This window comes from Oryzias latipes, chromosome 7, assembly GCF_053564925.1.
Source record: "Oryzias latipes strain Hd-rR chromosome 7, Olatipes_Hd-rR_3.1".
NCBI lineage: Eukaryota > Metazoa > Chordata > Actinopteri > Beloniformes > Adrianichthyidae > Oryzias > Oryzias latipes.
In genome coordinates, this window is record NC_136243.1 from 20,369,882 (window position 1) to 20,390,053 (window position 20,172).

General features: G+C 42.9%; 1 protein-coding gene across 7 annotated transcripts in view; it reads right to left on the reverse strand.

The window, feature by feature from the left end:
- Nucleotides 1-2,236: 2,236 nt before the first annotated feature.
- zbtb46 (zinc finger and BTB domain containing 46) overlaps nt 2,237-20,172 on the reverse strand; it is a 67,889-nt gene continuing 49,953 nt past the window's right edge. For 4 of the 7 annotated variants that reach the window (XM_023956664.2, XM_078950533.1, XM_078950535.1 and 1 more), the window contains exons 4-7: nt 15,731-16,009; nt 10,597-10,913; nt 9,310-9,352; nt 6,885-9,212 (exon numbers count right to left, since the gene is read on the reverse strand). In XM_023956664.2, the coding sequence (XP_023812432.1) occupies nt 8,452-9,212; nt 9,310-9,352; nt 10,597-10,913; nt 15,731-16,009 (1,400 nt within the window). In that variant the 3' untranslated portion in view covers nt 6,885-8,451. Of the gene's footprint in view, nt 6,032-6,118; nt 6,295-6,884; nt 9,213-9,309; nt 9,353-10,596; nt 10,914-15,730; nt 16,010-20,172 lie in introns of those variants that run through there. The other 3 variants (XM_023956667.2, XM_078950536.1, XM_078950537.1) reach the window with 1 other exon arrangement.

Genomic DNA, 20,172 nt, shown 5'->3' on the forward strand with positions numbered 1-20,172 from the left:
AAAAACAATGCACACATTGTGAGGATGGTCTTTTTCTCTTAAAAACAAAATGTCTTCAACCTGCAAACCGGTGGGTGGAGAACGGCCTGAACGGCTGGTTGATGTTTGCGGAAAAGGTAGATGGAAAGCACAGCGGCAAAGAGTTTTTTTTCTGGTTGCAGTTTCAGGGCTTTTTCTTTTGTACATAAAGCAGCATTAAGAGATCAGTGAGCTTTTTCATATTTTGTTGTTTATGTTTGTTGTTGTATCTTTGTTTTATGAAAAGGATTTTTCTTTTTACATTGCAGTTACTCAAAAAAATCTTTTTCTTTGATGTTAATGAGAAGCTAAGGAGAAGTGATGTAGTGTATATTGTAGCTTAGAGGAAAAGGGGAGGAAAAAGATATCCTGTTGAATGTAAGACAAAAAACTTTTATTTTGGAGTAATTTTGGCTAGTTTGTACGGCCTGTTGTGATCTGTAGTGCATCCTGATTTTGATATCCAAACTCATTATACTCGGATTTCTGTTGCTGAACTGCTGTTTAATATAGATTAATGCAACCACACAGTATTGCTCTACTATCTTTGTGCAATGAGATGCTTTACTTTGGAACAAGGGCTTGCTTGCTTTTTGGTGTAATCTGGTTTCTTGCTCTCACTGCTGCTGATGTCTCTTTCACGATGAGACGAAAGACTCCCCGTTTGGGTCATGAAGTCGTTGTTTGGACGACTTTCCGAAAAGTGACCTTGTGTGAGTCGTTCTCCTGCACCGCACATTCCAGCAGACGGCATGCTTTCCCTGTCTTCCACTTGCTTCCAGTTTCCAGCAGTTCCTCTGCCATCACCTCGGCCTTCTGCAGTTCCTGTTTTTGTGCTTCTTGGCTTGACTGTGGTTCCACCCAAGCCCTTACCCAGTATATTAAGCTAAACTAAACCCTTTAAATGTGCATGAAAAATGCCTTTTTTTGTCATTTTTTTCGTTTTTGTCAACAATGGATGTGCTGCTTTCTTGAATGTTTTCATTTGTGCATAAAACTGCAGCAGCAAAAAGCCAATGTATCTCCATCCAAATCAAATGTAACGCATAGCAATGGCAGCTCCACTCCACTCTGCTCGTATTGTCTGTCCAAGTGTTTAACCCGACTCCTTCTGTGTGACGACCTTCATCTCTGCTGTTGTGTTTTCGTGCAGCCGTCCTCCGGCTGCTGTAAAAACTCCCCCTTTTCTCTTTCTTTTGATTGATTGTCTTGGTTGAGTTTGAGTTTATTTTGCATGTCTACCCATATTCGTGATTTTCATATTCTTCTTTTTTTTTTTTTTTTTGTCTTTTGGGAGATGCAACACTGAAGGGTTTTACGTGTTAGACTTCCGCTCTCAGTATCTAGCGACTCAAAGCGGATGTTGGGGGGTGATTTTTTTTTCTTTGTTTTTTTTTCCCCTCTTTGCGGGGAAAAACAAAGCATCAGCTTTGGGTCTTCACTTGGCAAAATGTCTCGTGCATGTGGGCCCGGCCGCTGGTCTGCATCAGCTGTCCCGCGTGCACCGAGAAAGCACTTTCTGAAGAGTGCTGCACTCATGGAGTAAATGCGTGAATGTTAAGACTTTGACTAGTGTTTCAAAAGATGGATGACTATGTATGATGCTCATAATGTGATTTATGTGATGTAACGTGACAGAAAGAAATAAAGCTGAATGGAAAAACCCCTGGTGTGGGGTTCTTTTGTTTGGAGAAATGTTGACTTGTCTGCAGCACCACCGTGTGGACAGTCTGAGGTACAACAGCAGCTCCTACAGACTTGAAGAAAAAGAAAGTCCGAACACGCATCAAGTACTTCTTTACAGCAGCAATTTCAAAATTTATTGAGACTGATTGGTTTTTGCAAATAATATTCAAGCTAATTCTTCTACTAAACATGAAATTAGATAAAGACTTGGACCGCTGACGGGCTGTCCCAACATCAAAACTGGAGGCTCATGGTTGACGGTAAAAATGCTTTGTGATCAGTACTTTTTAACCCAAAAAAATCTTTGCACAAGAGCACTTAAATCTGCCCGTAACAAAACAGGTGTAAAAACAGGACAGTTTTTTTTCCCTTTTTTTCTTTTTTTTTTTTTTTGATTATTTAGCACATTTTGTTACAAACACAGGAATATGATAATATAAAGTCAGTATTATGTTGAACAGTATTCCCATTGCAAATAAACAAACCTCAAGCTTCAAGTGCAATCCTTGACCAACAAAAGACCCTTTGAAACTTGAGAGAGAAAATAAATAATATATAATAGTAATATAAATTCATATATATGAAAGTATACACCATCACTCTTATTAGAAGAACAAAGTAAAAAGCGCCAAATTTTGAAATATAGTATAGGCATACCCATATCTATGGCTTCATGATTTGCACGTGTGAATCAAGCTGTACAGGCTAAATGAGGATTGCAAATTGTACACATCTAAGAATACCCATAATCATCTGCAGTAAAGCAAACGGTTCCAGTTTTGCATTGTGTGGAATGAGACGGTTGTGTGCAGATGCCGAACATGTTGCTTTGGTATGACAAAATGAAACACGGGCATGCAGTTAAGACCACAAGATCAGGGCACAAAAGGTCATTTGACACACTGTGGGGAGGAGAATCAATTCACCCATTATGATTTGTCTCAAAGTTTCATCTTTGAAAAAAAACATCTCCAGTCTGATCATCCACATCTTGGTAATCTCTCTTTCCACTGGCAGAAAGGTTTAGTCATGTCCCAGATCAGCTACACTCTCACAAGCATGCAGGTGAAATGTTGTAGAGGCACATATTGAGGAGTTGATGGCAGACATTTTTTTTTTCCTGAAGTACAACCCAGAATGAGGAAGAGGACGCACGGCACAGGTTGTGAGAAGAGCACAGGGCAGGAGAGTCACGCATACATCCAGATGTCTGAGTGGTCAGAACAGCACCACAGCACAGAGATTAGTCACTGATCACCAGCCTCTTCCAAAAGTGACATTCATAAGTCCAACCCCACCATCCTTTTTTTTTTTTAATCCAAAAAGAAAACTTTCAACAAATATGGCCAAACTCAAATTCTATACACTAGAACACAAAAATCAGAGTTGTGGTGTTGGGGTGGGGTGGGGGGGGGGGGGTGCAGTCCATGGCACCTGCAGCAGAAAGGCCTGGTGTGTACGACCACAAAAACCAAAAATACATTTTTCTAGAGTTACTGTTGCAGCACTGAACTTTCTTTTTATCCAAATGAAGTTACAAAATTAAAACTCAAGTGCAAAAATCTGCAGCCTAAGTGTGAGTGTGTGTATGTGTGTGTGTGTGTTGGGGGGGGGGGTCGGTCAGTCCGCATTACTGCTTGATTGTATGTCTTTCAAGCTGTTGCACAGTAGAAACTAGAAAACAAATTCTGCTTGATTTGAAATATGCAGTCTTCAAAAGCCAGCTGGTCCTTTCACACAGCCCTTCATGTTCGTAAGAATAAAATAGCATGTGCACTTTAGCAAACTGACAAGTAGTAACAGGTTTAAAAATAATAAAATGGGGGGAAACAGCAACAAAATTGTTTACCACAACAATAAATCCAAAAAACCACCAACACACGGACTTTCAAACAAAGCACTTCATGTAGACAAAGTACTAGATTGTTTTTGGTTCTATATTAATCAATTAGTGTACATTAGTGATGCTAAAGCATGTGCTGAATATAGGTTTGAATATTTAACACAGAAGTTGGACAGTAATGCGACTTTTCCCTTCATGATAAAAGAAAACAACAAAAAATGAAAGCATGAAACTGGCACAATAGAAGGTTCATTTAAAAGCCCGATGGCTTGCTGTCCACAACAAGGCAAAATATGAAAGCTTTTTTTTTTTTTTACACAATATATAAAACACATATAAAAGAAACGCACAATAAAGCCTAGCATCCAGCACTTCATAATAATTAATAATAGTAACATCAACAAGAATAATCATAGTTTTAATATTCATAACAATAAGACAAGTTGGTGGCCTCACTTGAGTCATTAACAAGTTTGCCAAAAAAAAACAACAGAAAAAAAACAGAAATCTTAGAAACAAAAAGGAAAAGAATAAAAATCAGTCTTTTCAGACGCGCATCCTTGCATACAAACACCCGTTTTGTTTCACGCAACACAAAGAGAGCAAGAGGTTGAAGTTACCTTCTTTAAATCAGGAATCCACGAGCATGTTTTTTTTTTCAATAAATAACAAATTAATATCACACTCTTTACAAATACTGAAACTCTGAATTTCAAGCACAAACTTGATCCTCTTCTCCAACGTTGGAAAAAAAAATACCCTTTATCATTAAAAGTAAGATTAAGCATGGAAAGAGTCTGCATATTCTGTATCCAGAGACTGGAGTTGGATGATTGATAGAAGAGGAGGGAAAAAAAGAAGTATAAGAGAGAAGAACAAAGGCAGCTCCTCCGTAGGTGTGAGAGACTTGGCTCTCAGGTCCTATCATCACAAAGTCCAGTGTGAGAGACACTCGGCCAAGAGAGACAGAAAGGACTGTCGATGAAGGCTAGGTCCAATTTGTGCTCGATTTGTGAAAGTTCGGAAAAAATAAAGCCGACACGAATGCCCACTTCAAACTCCCACGTGCACTGTAAAAGTTTAGTCCAGCCACTCTGTCTCATTCTTCCCCCCTTTAGACTCAAAGAACTGTATGTACATCTAAATCTCCAGGAGCGGTTGGAATGGGTCGATAGAAACCACGTGGTGGACTTACACTGAAAGAAAAGATTGAGGACCCCGCTGGAAGGCATATAAACAGCAATCTGCACAAAGATTCAGTGATTTCTGTGTTGTGATAACAGTCAAGAGGACATAAAGTATATCCTTAAAGGTAGGTGCGGTCACCGAGTTGTTTAAGCAAAGGTCAGATCAAAAATGTAAACTGTGGGTTCAGGGCTTTGTTAGGAGTTTAGTTGTCATTAAAGTGCAAGTCTGTGGCAGTAGGATTCTGCATCAACAATGTGCTGTGGGGCGCTCCGGTGCCCCGACGCTTTGCAATAGATTGAGCGTCTGTCTTCACTTGCAAAGAGACGCGTCCCCAGAAACATTACAGCTGAGGAGGGACCAATACACCCGTTTTCCTGGCTTTCTCCCCTCCTCTGTCCATGATCCTTGGTTTCCATGGTGATTGTGATGGCAAACGTACAAAGTTGTAGTTTAACGTCAGCCATGTCCTTGGATTTCTTTTGCAAAAAAAACTTTAAAAAAAACAAAAAACTGCTAGACTTTGACCTGAACCCTCAAGAAAAAGGAAACAAAAACACTGCATTTGAAGTAAAGGAGGTAAGCAGAAAAAGCCTTGCAGTTAAACCATCTTTGATCTCTCTTCTTTTATGGCAGTCAAGGTTGAGAATAGCGTTCGCATGTGCGTGTCTGTGCATTTGAGTGTTACTCAGAATGATGTTAGATCATTGTCGCGCATCACCCTACAGCATTTCCATTCAAAGGAAGGCCTGTCCACAGAGCGACGAGTGGGTAAAGAGAGCCGAGGAATCTCCCTGAGAGACCACAGCAGATCTTCAGAGATTGGTTGAGGAGCCCATGATGTGAGCTGGACAGATTCTATGAGATCCAGGCGAAGTCCTTCTCGCTCCCGTTCTGCTGCTCCCCCTCCTGCACCGAGGAGTCACTCTCTTCTTTCTCGTTGTCCAGTGCTCTGTGTTCCTCAGTGGTCATCCCTGAGTCCTTCCACTTGCCCCCCTCCTCTTCCCCTTCTCCTAAGATCTCCCCATCCCCCTCCACCATCATCTCCTCCTCCCCTTCTCCGTCTCCATCACACTCCGCCTGGTCATCGTGGAAACGATCCCCAGGATACAACTCCTCCTCAGGGGAGATGTCGCCACCCACCTCTCCGTTGTGGTCCAGCAGGGCGGCCATGCCCCTGCCAGAGCAGTCAGCGCAGACGCCATGACGACGGGAGCCATGTTTAATCCCAACGCTGGCTGCTGACATAAAAACGCGGCTGCACACTTTGCACACATACTTTTTGTCTTTGCTGTGGACCTGCGGGGAGAGAAACGCCATTACACATTTTTAATTTACACTTTTATTAGGTGCAATTCACCGCCCCCTGCTGGCGACTGCACTCACCAGTGTGTGCCTCTTCATGTGCTCCCTTCTGGTGAACTTCTTGCCGCAGATCTCACAGGGATAGGGCCTCTCACCAGTGTGGGAGCGCATGTGCCTCTTAAGGATGCACTGGTGCATAGCTGAGAAACTGCAGTAGGGGCACTTGAACTTTTTACGGATCACCGTGAAGTCATTCACTGCAAGGACAGAAAGGTGGAGGGGCAGAATAAAAAAATATATATATTATTATTTGTATTGAATGAGTCTCATTCTGATAAAGAAAAGTCTTTTGTCACTTCAGTTTCTGCATTTAATTAGCAATGTGGCTTAGAAATGTACCATCAATTCCCACGGTCATACCAATCCAAGTCAAAGCTACAGTTGCCTTGGCAACAGCTTTTCCTCCATAAAGTAATAAAGGCATAGAGATACTTTAAGCACATGGCACAACAGTCAGTCTGCCTGAGCAGCTCTAGAAGGTCTCTACTATGAACGGCGAAGACACAGACAAAAGCCAAACAGGGAACGACAGGAAAATCACGCACAAAAGGAAGGGATGACTGTAATACATCACTACTGTCTTTCAGAGAGCACAAAAACATCACAGCACGCATCTACTGTACATTAAAAAAAAGGGAGATCAAGCACACTAGAAAGGACTATAAGGTAATATAATTACCTCGTGACTGCTGCTCTTTAAACAACTGACAGCACATCAACAAAAAAAACATGCATGTGAACATGAACAGATGCCAGTGGATGAACAAAAAACAACACAACAGCAAAGTTATCTTTTTATTTTTATTTTCAGTCATTCTTTAATAACATAATAAAATCTACAAGCCAAGCAAGAGTCACTCAGTCGGGAAAAAAATATTTTTTCACACATTGGTTACACGGGCTTCAGTGATAAATAATAGAATCTATTATTTAATATCCTTGAAAACTGGAAAGCTGCATTCAGATTAAAAAATACCGTTGCAGCAGTCAGACGGTTTTTTTCCATTCCTCTCCTGTGACGAGTTCTTCAAAGTTCTTGATTAGTTTCAAACTTCCCTGAGCCTGCCAGTCTTTTTCTGCAGCTGGCTGGGACACTGTGAGCTACGTGAAAACAAAGTTTTGTCAAGCTTTTTTGGAGTTCCCTGTAAACACAACAGGAAGACGAATCCCCAGTGGAAACTGTAACTTTTCTGGCGCACACATGAGTCTGTGTGGAGTGTTTTCTCATGAGGTAAAGACAGGTGCATGATTTCTTATTGTGAATCCTTCCTTATAAGTTGTAACCAGGTTGACCATGTGTTGGAAAAAAAAGAGAAAACAAGACTATTTTGGCAGGAAAAGGTGAATCTGCAGTTGCACTGAGGCTTTAGGCTTGTGTTCAGCTCTCATCCTCCTCATCGCCACATTCCTCATTCATCGCCTTGTGTTTCCCCACTTTGATCCCTCTTTTCTGCCCTGAGATCACAACATCGCTATGAATGGTCTGCAGCCGTTACGTCACGAACAAAGCACATTTGGTTTAAAGGGCACCTGCCCCTCACTCCCTTACTTCCCCTTCAGATGTGGGGTCGAAGGTCAAGAGGGGTTGGAGTCGTGAAGGACCAATAACTGCTCAGCTCCAGCTCCACTCAGCCACGACAAGAATTACAGATCAGAGACAAAGGAGATGGTCAGAGAAGGAGAAAATGACACCTCCCCATTCCATCATGGCTATTGTTTTAGCGGGCTAAATACTTTCTCCGTCTGCATTTATCTCAAACCTCTGCTAGCAGTCATGCACCACAGACAAGCTTGGCACTAAATCCTTTAAACTCATGTTTCCTTTGTCATGTTCATGTTAATTTAAATGTTTTTGTTTTTTGCTGAGGTGACAGTCAGAATCTTTAATGCTGCAATTCTGGGGCGTTCCTGCAGGTGGCAGGGTTGTGTGCCCTGTTAGGAATGCCTGACAGGTAGGAGCTGGCTTTGAAAGTCTTTGTGAGTGTAATGCAGGGGTGGACACACAGATTAAGATCTCTCTGCCTAAAAAGGAGACAAAAGTTGAGTCAGACTGGTGACTGGCGACAGAGAGCCAGACGAGTGGTTAGAAAGACACCCCCTGTCTTTCCATTCGGCACTGCAGTGAAACCAATTTCACCCCGTGCTCTGAGATACATCATTTCAGACAAAAGTTTTCTAGATCTGTTTTGCATAGAAGGTGAGCGTTTCTGTCAAGATACTCAAAGAGTATTCATGAGGGTATAACAATGTAGAAATGGGTCTTGTTCTCTACGATTCTCAATTAAAAGAAAATGGCCAGCATTGTTTTTGACATGAGACACAACGCATGTACACTGTAAAATGTAGGTGGGAATCTACAGGCTCTCTACATCAATCGCCCTGTTATGATCACTAACTTTCATATACTGAGACATGTCCACTCCGCTGCTGCCTCCCAGTATATCTTCAGGTGCCAGCCTCACCTGGCAGCACACTTTAACATGAGTTGCCAGGTTTTTCTGGGTGCTAAAAGCTTTGGCACAGACCGGGCAGGTGTGCCCTCTCTCTTTGGAGTGCACGGACGAAAGGTGTCTGTGCAAGTCTGTGCGGTCTCTAAAGTGCTTCAGGCAGTACACGCACTGCATTAGCTTCTTCTTAAAGTGGATAGTCTTCTCGTGGCGGTCTGCGTTGGATTTGAGGGTGAAGCTGGCGGGGCACTGAGAGCAAAGGTAGCGTGCTGACGAATGCTCGCCCGCTACAGGGCGGTACAAGGATTGCCCGAAGAGGGCGGGCTGGGAGTGGGTCTGGTGGTGGGGATGGGTGGGTTGCAGGCCTTGCATGCTTGACCAGTCCAGGGACAAGGCCATCAGAGACAGGGTGTGGCGGTATTCATGCTCCCTGAGATGCTCCAGGCTGCTGAACAGCCGTTTGCACAGGGAGCAGGCGAAACCCTGTGAGGGCCAGGCGCCGTGCTCTGGCAGGTCTCTTTCCCTTGGAGCAGCCTCTTCAGTCAGCACAGGCAGCCCTTCAGTTCTTCTGCCAGCTACAGACACTGCAGCAGGCACAGTCAGGCCACCAGCACAGCTCTCCTCGCCCATCTGATCCCTCTCAACAGGAGACTGGTCAGCGTCCAAGGCTGTCGAGGTATGAAAGAAGGGGGAGCAGACATGTGAGAAACAGCTTTTGAAGGCCAACTCTGAAGGTATCGATGAACTTAAAGCCTCATCCCTCACCTGTGCCGTACTCTTTTCCATCCGCTTTGTTTTTTATGCATTCCTGCAAGAACAAAATATCCTATTATGTTTCACACGAGCTAATTTAACCAGTCTGTATGGAATGTTGCCTGGGCATGCAAGAGGTAAGAAGGTGGGACATGCTGTGAAGAAAACTTTTGTCACACGAAAGCAGAAAAGAAACAAACAAATAAAAAAAGCCAAAATAAGAAAGAGACAATTATTCAAAGACAATTTGGAGAGAACAGAGCAAATGCAGACACAAGCAGACAGATGACAGTTTCAGGATGCTGCAGCTGTCTGATGGGACGCAATGCTTCACTGTTAATAATGTTCAACCCCTGCTCACTCTTACCTCCCGCCTACACCGCAGCAAAGCTCTACCCCTTCCTCCATCCACCCCATGCCTCTCCTATCCCTTCACTGCTACTTGCTTTTCACTCCTCTTCTCTAAGAACAGAACACCATGCACTGGGCAAACAGATGGCTTGTCCACAGAGATGGGGAGGCTTGTTGGAAGGCAGGTCCACTGAAATCAAATGTTGGTCCTAAATGCTCGCAGCATACACATAGACTGACTAAAAAATAAAAAAAATTCACTTGCACGCCCACATACACACATGCACACACACACATCGAGCAGAACAAACAATTTCCTGAGCTGCAAGAGCAAACCTCTCATTGTCTGCTAGTATTGATTCTACTCCGTCTCATCACACCACCTTGCCCGTTATCCACTATCTCTGAGCACACACTGCCATTGTTGCTAGATGTGTCATCTCTGATGCAACCACTGTACACTACATTACTGCTAATGCCATGCAAAGACCCCCTGCTTAAAGGTGCATTCGTGTCTAGCTTTATTAAAAAGATAATCTAAGGAGGGAGGCAAGAGTGAAGAGCGGCAGCAGCCTGAAAGGAAGGGAAAGTAAATAAAGCAAACAGTAAAGAAAGGCAAACAAAAAAACAGCATTGCTTCTTCAGAGGAGCAGGAAATGTGCCAGATTTCACAAAAAAGAATGAGATACATGATGTGCACAGAAACAGTCTGCAATAGCAGAAAAATTAACAAAACAAAAATGCGGAGAACATAGTTTCCCACCCACACGTCACATCGGTGGTCAATTTTTCTCTTTGGCCTTACAGCCCCCTCTGTGACTGGAAGCCGGGTTAAGCTGCCCCCTGAATACTCGCCTCCACTCCCTGCTGTGAACTTTTATCAGAGCGGAGGAGTGGTACCCAGAGAGCAGCCCCCGCCCGAAGCTGAGCCACGCTCAGTGCGCTTACCTCAGGCAAGGTGGAGGGTTCTGGGCCCTCGGGGTCCTCTTCCACTTCCATGTCCGATCCTCCTGAGTGTAGTGAGGGGACCCCAGCCCGCAGACCGGGGGCCTCCAGGGGCCGAGGCTCAGGGGGGTGCAGTGGCGTAGGTGGAGCGGGAGGGCAGTATGCTGATGCTGATGATGGTTGGAGTGATGGTGATGGTGGTGGAAGATGAGGAGGAAGAAAAGGAAGAGGAGGAGAAGAGCCAGCACCCTGTTTGTTATGATTTGTGGCCCCTGTGGCCCCTGGCCGAAGCGGGCTGCAGTAGTTGTTGGAGCGGAGCCCTAAGAAGCACAGGAAACGAGTCTCACCCACCCACTCACGTACAACTGCAACTCTGCTAGCAGCTGGCCACCAGAATACAACGGGAGAGAGTGGGCAGGGGGGCACACAGAGGCTGCCAGTGCTGCACTATCAAACACTATAGAGAGGGGGAGGAAGAAAAACTGAAGTTTCACTTTCCACCAGCCAAGGGGAAAGGGTGAGGGCTTCTCTTCTCTCTTTTTTCCTTTTGCTCCTCTGCTCTCCTTCTCCTTCCACCCACATGTGTGCACAGAGATGGCAGCAAGTGTGCGTTGTGTGCAGAAGTGTGCATCTGTTGTGTTTGCCAGTAAAATGCATGTAAGAAGAGGGTCTGAGGATCTGCAGTGTGGAGGGAAATAGTTTTGGAGTGGAGCCATGTTGCCGCTGAAGTGAGGATTTTTTTTTTTGTACGCGCAGGGCTAAAGACGACTATGCCAACCCCGCGAGATGTTTCGGAGCAACAAGTTTGGGCACGCTGAATAAAGAATTTCAGTTTACTACAGTGTTCTGCTTTCAAACGGAAACACACACTGAAGGTTTTTCTTCTGCATGAAGATCTGTCCACTTCTTTCTGCTGGGGAAGCATCCTCCTCCCTTTTGTCCTATTTTTTTTCTGTTATGAATAAGCCATGTTTTTCAAAGTACTGTAATTTGTTCAACCCAGCGAGTGTAAATGTGAGGCCAATGCATCTGGAGTTATGCAGCCATTCATAGGCCTCCTCTGCAAAATGAACAGAATCACATATCCGTGAGGGTTGACCGTGGACAGATTCCTGGAATGTTGAACTACCGCGCCTGACACTCCCCACTCCCACTTAATCAGAGAGCACACAAATGCTGAACTCCCCTTCTTTCTTTCTTTCTTTTTAATTTTTTTTTGTTCCCCAGCAAGTATAGAGGAAGAACAAACTAAGGTGGAAGGATGAGCTGCAGGTGAAACAGAGCAAATTATTAACACGTGTTGCTCTGGGTGTACCTGGAAAGGTTTATCATGGAAAAGTTAGTTAGATGTAAAGATTTTTGGAGAAATGCTCCAACTATGTTTGAAAGCCTTGTCATGCAGATTTTAATGCTTGCAGATTGAATGGCAGGCTTAAGAGAATTGGACGCTAGCTCAACTCCCCACAACTAAGAGCAGAATGCAGTGATAAGGCTCCAAACAGGGTTAACACTCATTAGACTTTTAAGCTTCAGAAACACAATTGCCTTGAGGTGAGAATCCTGGGATCAGCATGTAATAAAGTAAAACTTGATAAGTCTTTTAAAACTAAATTGGATTATTTAGGAGTTCTTTGTGACAAATAGGCTTAATGTCATCCTGTTAGATCTTCAGAACTGTTTTTCCTCTTTACAATGTGCTACCTTGTGCTATCTTAGATGACCCCACCCTTACACTGACGTGTTCTCCCCACCATGACAAAGGTGGATAAAGGTGGAAAGATTTCATGTAATCCATGGACACCAGTGAAGATCACAAATCATTGAAGAAAAAAGGTTCAGCGCACTGTCTAGTGGGTCTAGATGACCCAACTCCCAATGTTAAAGTGCCTATGATAGCACAAGTGTTACGTAAATTTGACAAGCCCTCCAAATGACCTGTTTTTGGATGCATTTGTATGTATTCTTTAAAAAAAACTTGTTTATCCAACCTTGGGACTTCACACTAAAGAATTTTAGAAAATAAATTATTTTTTAAAGGTAAAAAAAATGGTCTACTTTTGAAATTTGAATTAGACATACAAGCTAAGCAGACCATCATAAACCTCATAAGCTAAAAGTGCTTTTAGTCGCTTCTAATATCTGTGAGCACTGATTTGCAACTTCAGTAAATATTGCTTCTTCCTGCAGATTTTCCTTTGCGCTGAAGGTGATCAGAAACACAAAAACTACATTGAAGCACAAAAAAAAAGCAAACTTTCCTGTTTCATTTCTTTTCTTCAACTTCACAAATATTAAACAGTAGCTTGAAGGACATCTACAGTACATAACAAAAGTGTGGACACACCTTCCCATTCATTTGAATGGGAAGGTGTGTCCAAACTTTTGGTCTATACTGTACATCCACACACTGTTTACACAATTGTGCTTCAGTGTTAACAATTTGTTGATGTAAATTATGATAATTCTTAGAAGAAAGACTGAATCAGTACTCAGTAGTTTTGTGATGAAATGAAAAGACCTGAATTTCAATCTGTATTTGACGCTGCCCCTGTCCTCCGTAGGACAATATTTCCGATCAGCAGGTGACCTTTCAGAGAAAAAGCTGAGAAGGGATTGAATTCATTTCCTGCTGCTGATACTTTAAACTAATCATCTAATGCTTTAAACTAATGACAAAGATGATCAAAAGCTAAAGGACTGCTAGCAGCCTCAAAAGTTGGAGGAAAATTCAAATGTCTACAAGAAATCCATTCAGAAAATCTCTGCAGACAGTTATGGATCCACAGAGACCCATTGAACAGGGCCAGTCAATTTTCAACAGTAGATGTGAAGTGATGAGAGCTGGCAGCGGAGTGAAAACTTCAGTAATGTCGGTATGATCTGTGTAGATAATTGGATGTTCTTTACGGTGGCAGTGTGGGCAGGTGTGTCTGGGATGGTCTGAAAAAAAATCTATTGTTAGACTCCGATTGTCTGACGCACAAATTGGTTAAGGGATCAAAATCCAAAGATCTTAATTGGATTTATAGTCTGTTCGGTAAAGACTGGTCTTGCTATATTTTTGGAATTCCACATGCGAGGAGGTTGTTGTCTGTGACCGAAGATGAAGAAAAAGTGGAGCTTTTGATGCATGTCCCGTCAGCAACGTGGTGTTCAAAGACGCTGGTTATCAGTTTAGTCGGATTTCAAGTGAATGCAAGAGCCGCAGTTATGAGGCAGTTATGTAGAGTTGGAGGATGGCGGGATAGAATGAAGTTGCAGAAAGAAGCTCCGCGTCAAGGCCATTTGCTGATATTCAGCGGTCTCTCTTGAATTGGGCCAAGTGACCTTGTTCCTTTCTGCCGGGATCAATACTTTCCGAGGATTTTGAAGCAACAATCTTCGCTGCTCCCTGAAGTAAAATAGTGGGGGGAAGAGGCAGGAGTGAAACAAATAAGGATGAACTGTATGAGCCCCACGAGAAGGCAGAGGAAAACTGAGAGGGACAATCGTTCAGGAAGGTTAAGGGACAAAAATAATAAAAAGAAAGGGAGGGTATGAGAGGAAGGGAAAGTCAGGAAGGGTGTTAAGAAGAGGTGAAGGAAAAGAGGGGAAAAGGCGCTTGAATTGAAGGCAGAGAGGCAATAGTGATCCGTCAAACCAGGCAGACATCTCCTCCGCCCAGTAATCTAAGCCACAGTGTTTGTTTATTTTCTGTCCTCATTTAGACACAGGGACAGGACTGGAGTAAGAGGAGAGGTGGGTGGCCATCTCGACAATCCCACTTCCCCAGCCCCAATTGTGTAGCAAATACAAAATAGGTTTTGGCTAACCAAAAGCACTCACTGGGGCTTCTTTGGTGACAACAGAAATGGTGATATAGGGCTCGTACAATATGTTTTCATGCAGCGAAAAATGATTAACATTCCCTGGATTCTGAAAATCTTTTATTCATATAGTCAAGGCTGATCTATCTATAAAGTCAGAGTGTGTGTGAATAAAAGCTTTCCTTTTTTTGAGGCTATCTGAGCCGAGGCAGCATCTGAATCTCCTCTTTACACCAAAAGAAACATCTCAATCCCACACACTTAACACTTGCACAAAAGGGGTGATGCGATGTGACGTGCGTGTGCAAGTGCGTGTGGCCGCAAACGTCTGTTTTGAACTATTCAAGCTTGGCCCTGTCTTTTACATCAGAGGTGAGTGGGGCTCTGCTCAATAGACCTTACTGGGCTCAGAGTTTGTACCCTTCCTCTGCTTTTCTTCTGCTTGACAAAGACAGGCACAACTTGGGACAAAAGATCCAATTATGTGCCGGTTAAAGTGAAAAAGAAACAATCCCACAATTTGAAGATGCGAAACGTGCCCACGCAGACTGGGCTTAAGCAAATATACTCACACTCAAATACTCAAGGATGTACGCTGACAGTTTAACAGACTCACCAAGAAGCATAAGGGCTGACAAAAAAAAATTTAGAGAACCTTAGAGGCATTGATTTACAAGCACACTCAGGTTGCAGGACTTTAGTGCAACATTTTGGCTAACAGCTTTTCTTTTATTTCCAGTTTGGATTCATCATAGTTTGAACTAAAACAAAAGAACAAAAGCAAAACTTTACATGTTAGGTAGAAAGTCACATATAACTTTCTTAAAGAGTGTTAAAGCAGCCTTTTACTTTGAGAACCGCAGAGTGTTTAAGCGAGTAAATGCTGTAGCTGCAGTTGTGTTGTTTTTTTCCTGTGAATTACAGCTGTGAACCCACTGAAACGCACAATGAAGCTGTCAAATAAAACCAAACAAATTTTAACAAGACAGCAAGAGCGATCCCCGCAAAATGTTCTCTCACTGAGTCACTGTTGAGAAAGTCATCATTGGCATTACCACACAAACTGATTACACACTCCAGACGCACAACAACACACACGAACACGGAGGCGAGCATGCGTTCATGGCTGTCTGGGTGTAGTGGATGGTGAGGGAAAACTGTGCTTTGGGATTGGGACTTGTGTGCTGCAGGGCTGACAGGTGCATGTGTTCTCTTGACTCCCTTTTAATCCATTTGTCTGTGTGCTTCTGGGTTAAATGTCAATTAAAGATGTGTGCCTCAGTTGTGCAAAACGACCAGTGTAAGCAGAGTTTTAGTAAACAGCTACTTACAAGACAGGGAGTGTCCTCCTTTGGGCAGGTACTCATACAGCAGTGGGTTATCATCTCCCATCATCTCAGCCCGCAGTGACAGCAGGCTGTTCTTACTCATCAGCGCTGCCTTCAGATTAGCCACAGATGAGATCCCTGCCCCTGCTCCTCTGCTGGCCTCCTCATTTTCGTTGGTGCCCAGGAAGCTGGGCTCTGCGGTGAGAGCCTCTTCCTGTTTGACGAAGAAGTCGAGGCGCTCCCCGCGGCTGTCTGAGCTGTTGGGTTCGGTCACGTCTGCCCCTGAACAGAGAGGAGGTAAAAGTAAATGAGGGGGGTTGTTTAGTCTATGGGTCAAACTCACTCCCTTCCTGAATGGATCCATGATAAAAAACTTAGCCTTAAAGACCCACTCTGATGGAAATAGTGTTTTTGTTTTTTTTAACATCTTCTCGTAATATTTTTCTCATGATGGAGAACCTATATAAAGAAAATTAAGCTTGAAACTGCGTTTCTGAGTATTTCTTTAATCAGATCATTGTGAATCAGGAGCAAATGCAAAAAAGCAGTTGTGAAAAGCTTATGGCTGTGGAGTAGGACCTACAATCGGCTGGCCACAAGCTCCCTGCTCTGCTCCATTTTGATGCATCCGCTTGTAGACAAATAGATCTGTGTACATCTTTGTTTTCCTCGTCTGATCAGGCATTAAGATAAGATAAGATAAGATATTCCTTTATTAGTCCCATGATGGGGAAATTTCCTTGTTGCAGCAGCAGTACAGGTACAGAGAGTGATATATAAAGAAAAAAGAAAAACTATGGAGTCAATATACACACATATATACACAATATACACACATACATTTCCCAAAAAATTGCACAGGATTTGGCTCAAACCTATACAGCTGGATATGCTCCGATATTGATCGCCATCTTTGTTGCACGCATAATGTTAGGTTGAGGGTGAGAGGGGCTGTAAGATAGCGGGAAAGTGTGTAAACAAAGGGATGATGGGAAATGGGTCCAGGCTCACTCCACGCCAACAGAGAGGTGAGTGTTTAATGGATTCCTGCTACTCAGCAAAGACTATGTCATAGAAAACAACAACGTTTTTTTGGTAAAAACAAGATACTCATTATTAGAAGACCACTGCTCTTAAAATAGATCAAAAAATGATCTGATTACAACTTTAGTATGTGGGATGCTTCTCTAAAGACTTATTTTTGAAAGGGGTTTTAGCGTACAGGGATTTAAAAAAAAAAAAAAACAGAAAAAGTTCCTGCAATGTTATCCCTTTGTCAGTTGAAGCGTTTTCAGTGACAACTGCTTTAATTTGAAACTCAAATAAAACATTGCTGTTTTTGCTTTTTGCTCAAACCAGTCAGCTGGGTTACCCAGTTATGAACCCAGTGGTACCTACCAACACATCACAGCTCTGATTCATGTCTCTTTTTTTTCACCTTCCTAACATCCCTCATTATTGCAAGTCAACAAAAATACCGGCAGAGTTTAAAGAGACCGTTAAGGAGAGGAAAGCTGGTGCAGACGTGACATGTGAGCACGTTTGGCCATCAAAGTGGCTGTCAGCTGTAGAAATGCTGCTGGAGGTTCAACTGCAGATTTGTCAGTCTTCTCTGCTTACTGCTTCGCTCTGGAGCAGACACCTTTGTCGTCTCCTTGTTGACATTTAACTGATGATTGGTTACTTTATTCCAACAAAGACATTATCCATCTTATGCATTTACCTTAAATGATTTAGCCATCCAATGTGAAGTAAATTACTTTATTTTTGTGGATAAAAACCTGACAACTGAAGGGAAACATTATTGTTCTTTGAAAGCCTGCGTGTAAGAAAGAGTAAGCTGAAGCTCAAGAGAAGTCAAAAAAAAGAAGAAGACAGGAGGTTGATGTAAAGGTATGAAGTACAGGAATGGGAAGGAAAGCATAAAAGAAACACAAGGGAGGGAAATAAAATGGGTGAAAAAAAACAAAACTGTCTATTTAAAGTAAGTGAAGTTGAGAGGACCTTGATGCCTGTGTAGTTCAGGGGAGTCATGGTGACAAAGACAGTGATTTTCCTCAACCTCTAGAGCATCGGTGGTTTTACAATCTTCACGTCTCACATGCAGTTTTCATAGGTAACTGATTACTCGTGAAAAGGTTGGATCCATGTTTGGATACCACCCCTGTACGCAGGTACATAAAGATCAGAACGGATATTAGCCAGATTATTAAACAGGAGCGGTAACTATGGAAAAAAATACAAAACAAGAGTGAGCTACTGTACATACAAAGTGGTCACCCACTGCTAAACCACTAGCAAGAAGACAGAAAAGTGAGTTTAGGCAGTGAAAGAATGACCGCAGGAAGTACAGACATATAGTGGCTGAAAATAAATGAAGATTGCCAGAGGAGGACAGAAGTGGGTGTGAGGAGTCGTGGAAGAAACACAGTGGATCGACATAAAAAAAACATATGTGGATACAATCACACACACCTGCACGATCATGTACACACAAACACACACAAAGTTAATTAAGGAACGGGTGTAGGGGTTAGCGCAAGGGGCATGAGGTGCAGGAATTCATTAGAGCTTTGCCCCCTCCTTCACTGGGCAGCCCACCAGCCACAGGAGTCAATCAATAACATAGATCTGCTGTTAGCCAACAACAACACACTCACACACGCTCGTACACACACATGGAGCAAGGGGAGGCAGACAAATGGAAGCAAAGGAAGTGAAGGAGAGAGGGGGAAAGAACATCATCTTTGACCCTCTTCTGCCTTCACTCATCTGTTTATTGGATATGGGAGTGACCCCTGAACCCCTTTCCCAGAATCCTCAGGACATGAGCATCTACAGATGGAACATGTCCGTCCCCCTCGCATCCCTACTGTAACAAAACTTCAGTCGCAGATCCAGTCATGCTGAGGACTAAACAGTGGGCTAGTGTAGTACAACTGTTTCTTGAAGAAACTTGTCAAACTTCTGCATTGTGTAGAAATGTATGCTAAGTGACAGTGCTTTGCAACAAAAAGCCCCTGTTGCATATTCAGGACTGAGCGTAAGATTTTAGAAATTAGTATTCCGCTGGCCGCAAATAGGATTGAGCACCACATAATCGGAATATAAAACGTAATCCTTCTTTGCTTATGTAAGCTTTATGGGGCCTTGATGGTGTTTTCCTTAAACCCCCATCCTGTTCTGACAGATAAAATCGTTTACCACACAAGATACAGCCGCACTTTATCCCGAGCGTGCAGTTTATGCATTTCATCATACGTGCTCCTGGTTTTGTTGAGGATTTGGAGTTACGCATTAGGGCTCTCTTTCGACAGCAATAGGTTTATCCCGATACGCAAAGGGAAACTGTGGTTACATCAGTCTTTTGTGCACATATTCTCACTGTTAACACAAAGGTTGTTATGAGGCAACCTATGAATTTCAATAGCACGGGGAATCTGCCTTTGAACTACATGGTCAGATGGGAAGAACAATGACATTTTCCTAATTTTTTTTCCCACCCCCCGCCTTTTCTCCTGTCTTTACAGTGAAGCCGCCTCTGTATAGTGAAGGGAATTTTCATTTTCCCCTTCATAAAAGAGTCCGAATAATTTAGATTTCTGCTTTCTGAAGAGATCCTCCGTTTAATTTGGTTGCCATGGTAGCCAGGCACCCTTGGCTTCAACATTTATGCTAAATAAAACCCCCCTTTTAAAAGGAGAGACAAATACGTGGAAATTGTGGTTTTCTTTGTTCATAGGATCTTGGATGCATATGTGGGTATATGTGAGTGATGCTGCAAGCTGAAGAGGACTTCAGCATGAAAAAATGGAGTGATGCTAGTCTGTGTGTGTGTGAAACTGGACTTCTGATGTCTTTCAAGGAAAACTCTACAGCTCTGTATGCTGTCCTAATGCGTGCATGAGTGTGTGTTTCACAGAGAGTGCTGTGATATTAGAGTTCACACTTTGATGCAATATAGAGGAGGAGGAGAGAGAGGGCCAGAAAAGGGAGGAAAGAGTCAGGAGACCCAGTTTGACCTCTGATCCTCTATCCTGATGATATAATTGTGTTGTGAGTTGTACAACTGTGTGTATCTCTGCAAACTCCTCTCATCTCTTCTGGTGAGACGAAGCTTTGTTGTGTGTCAGAGTTTCAAATTTTAACGCTACGTTCACACTGGGCTTGGAAAAGCATGTTTATGCAACCACTTCCAATAAAAAGTCTATGTAGACGTGTGCGCGTTTTGGGCTTTTACTTTCAAATATGCTGCGTTCACGCAGCGCTATTCAAGTTTTTAAGTCAGTTTTTGGGCTCTACGTACAAAACATGCGGCCATATAATGAGTGTTGAAACTTAAACCAGTTGATTTTGAACTTAGGTTTGTTAGTGATGTATGGATGGGATCCCTCTTCGTTCACGTAAGTGCCAATCATTTGAATAAAAAATAAAATGAAAGAGAA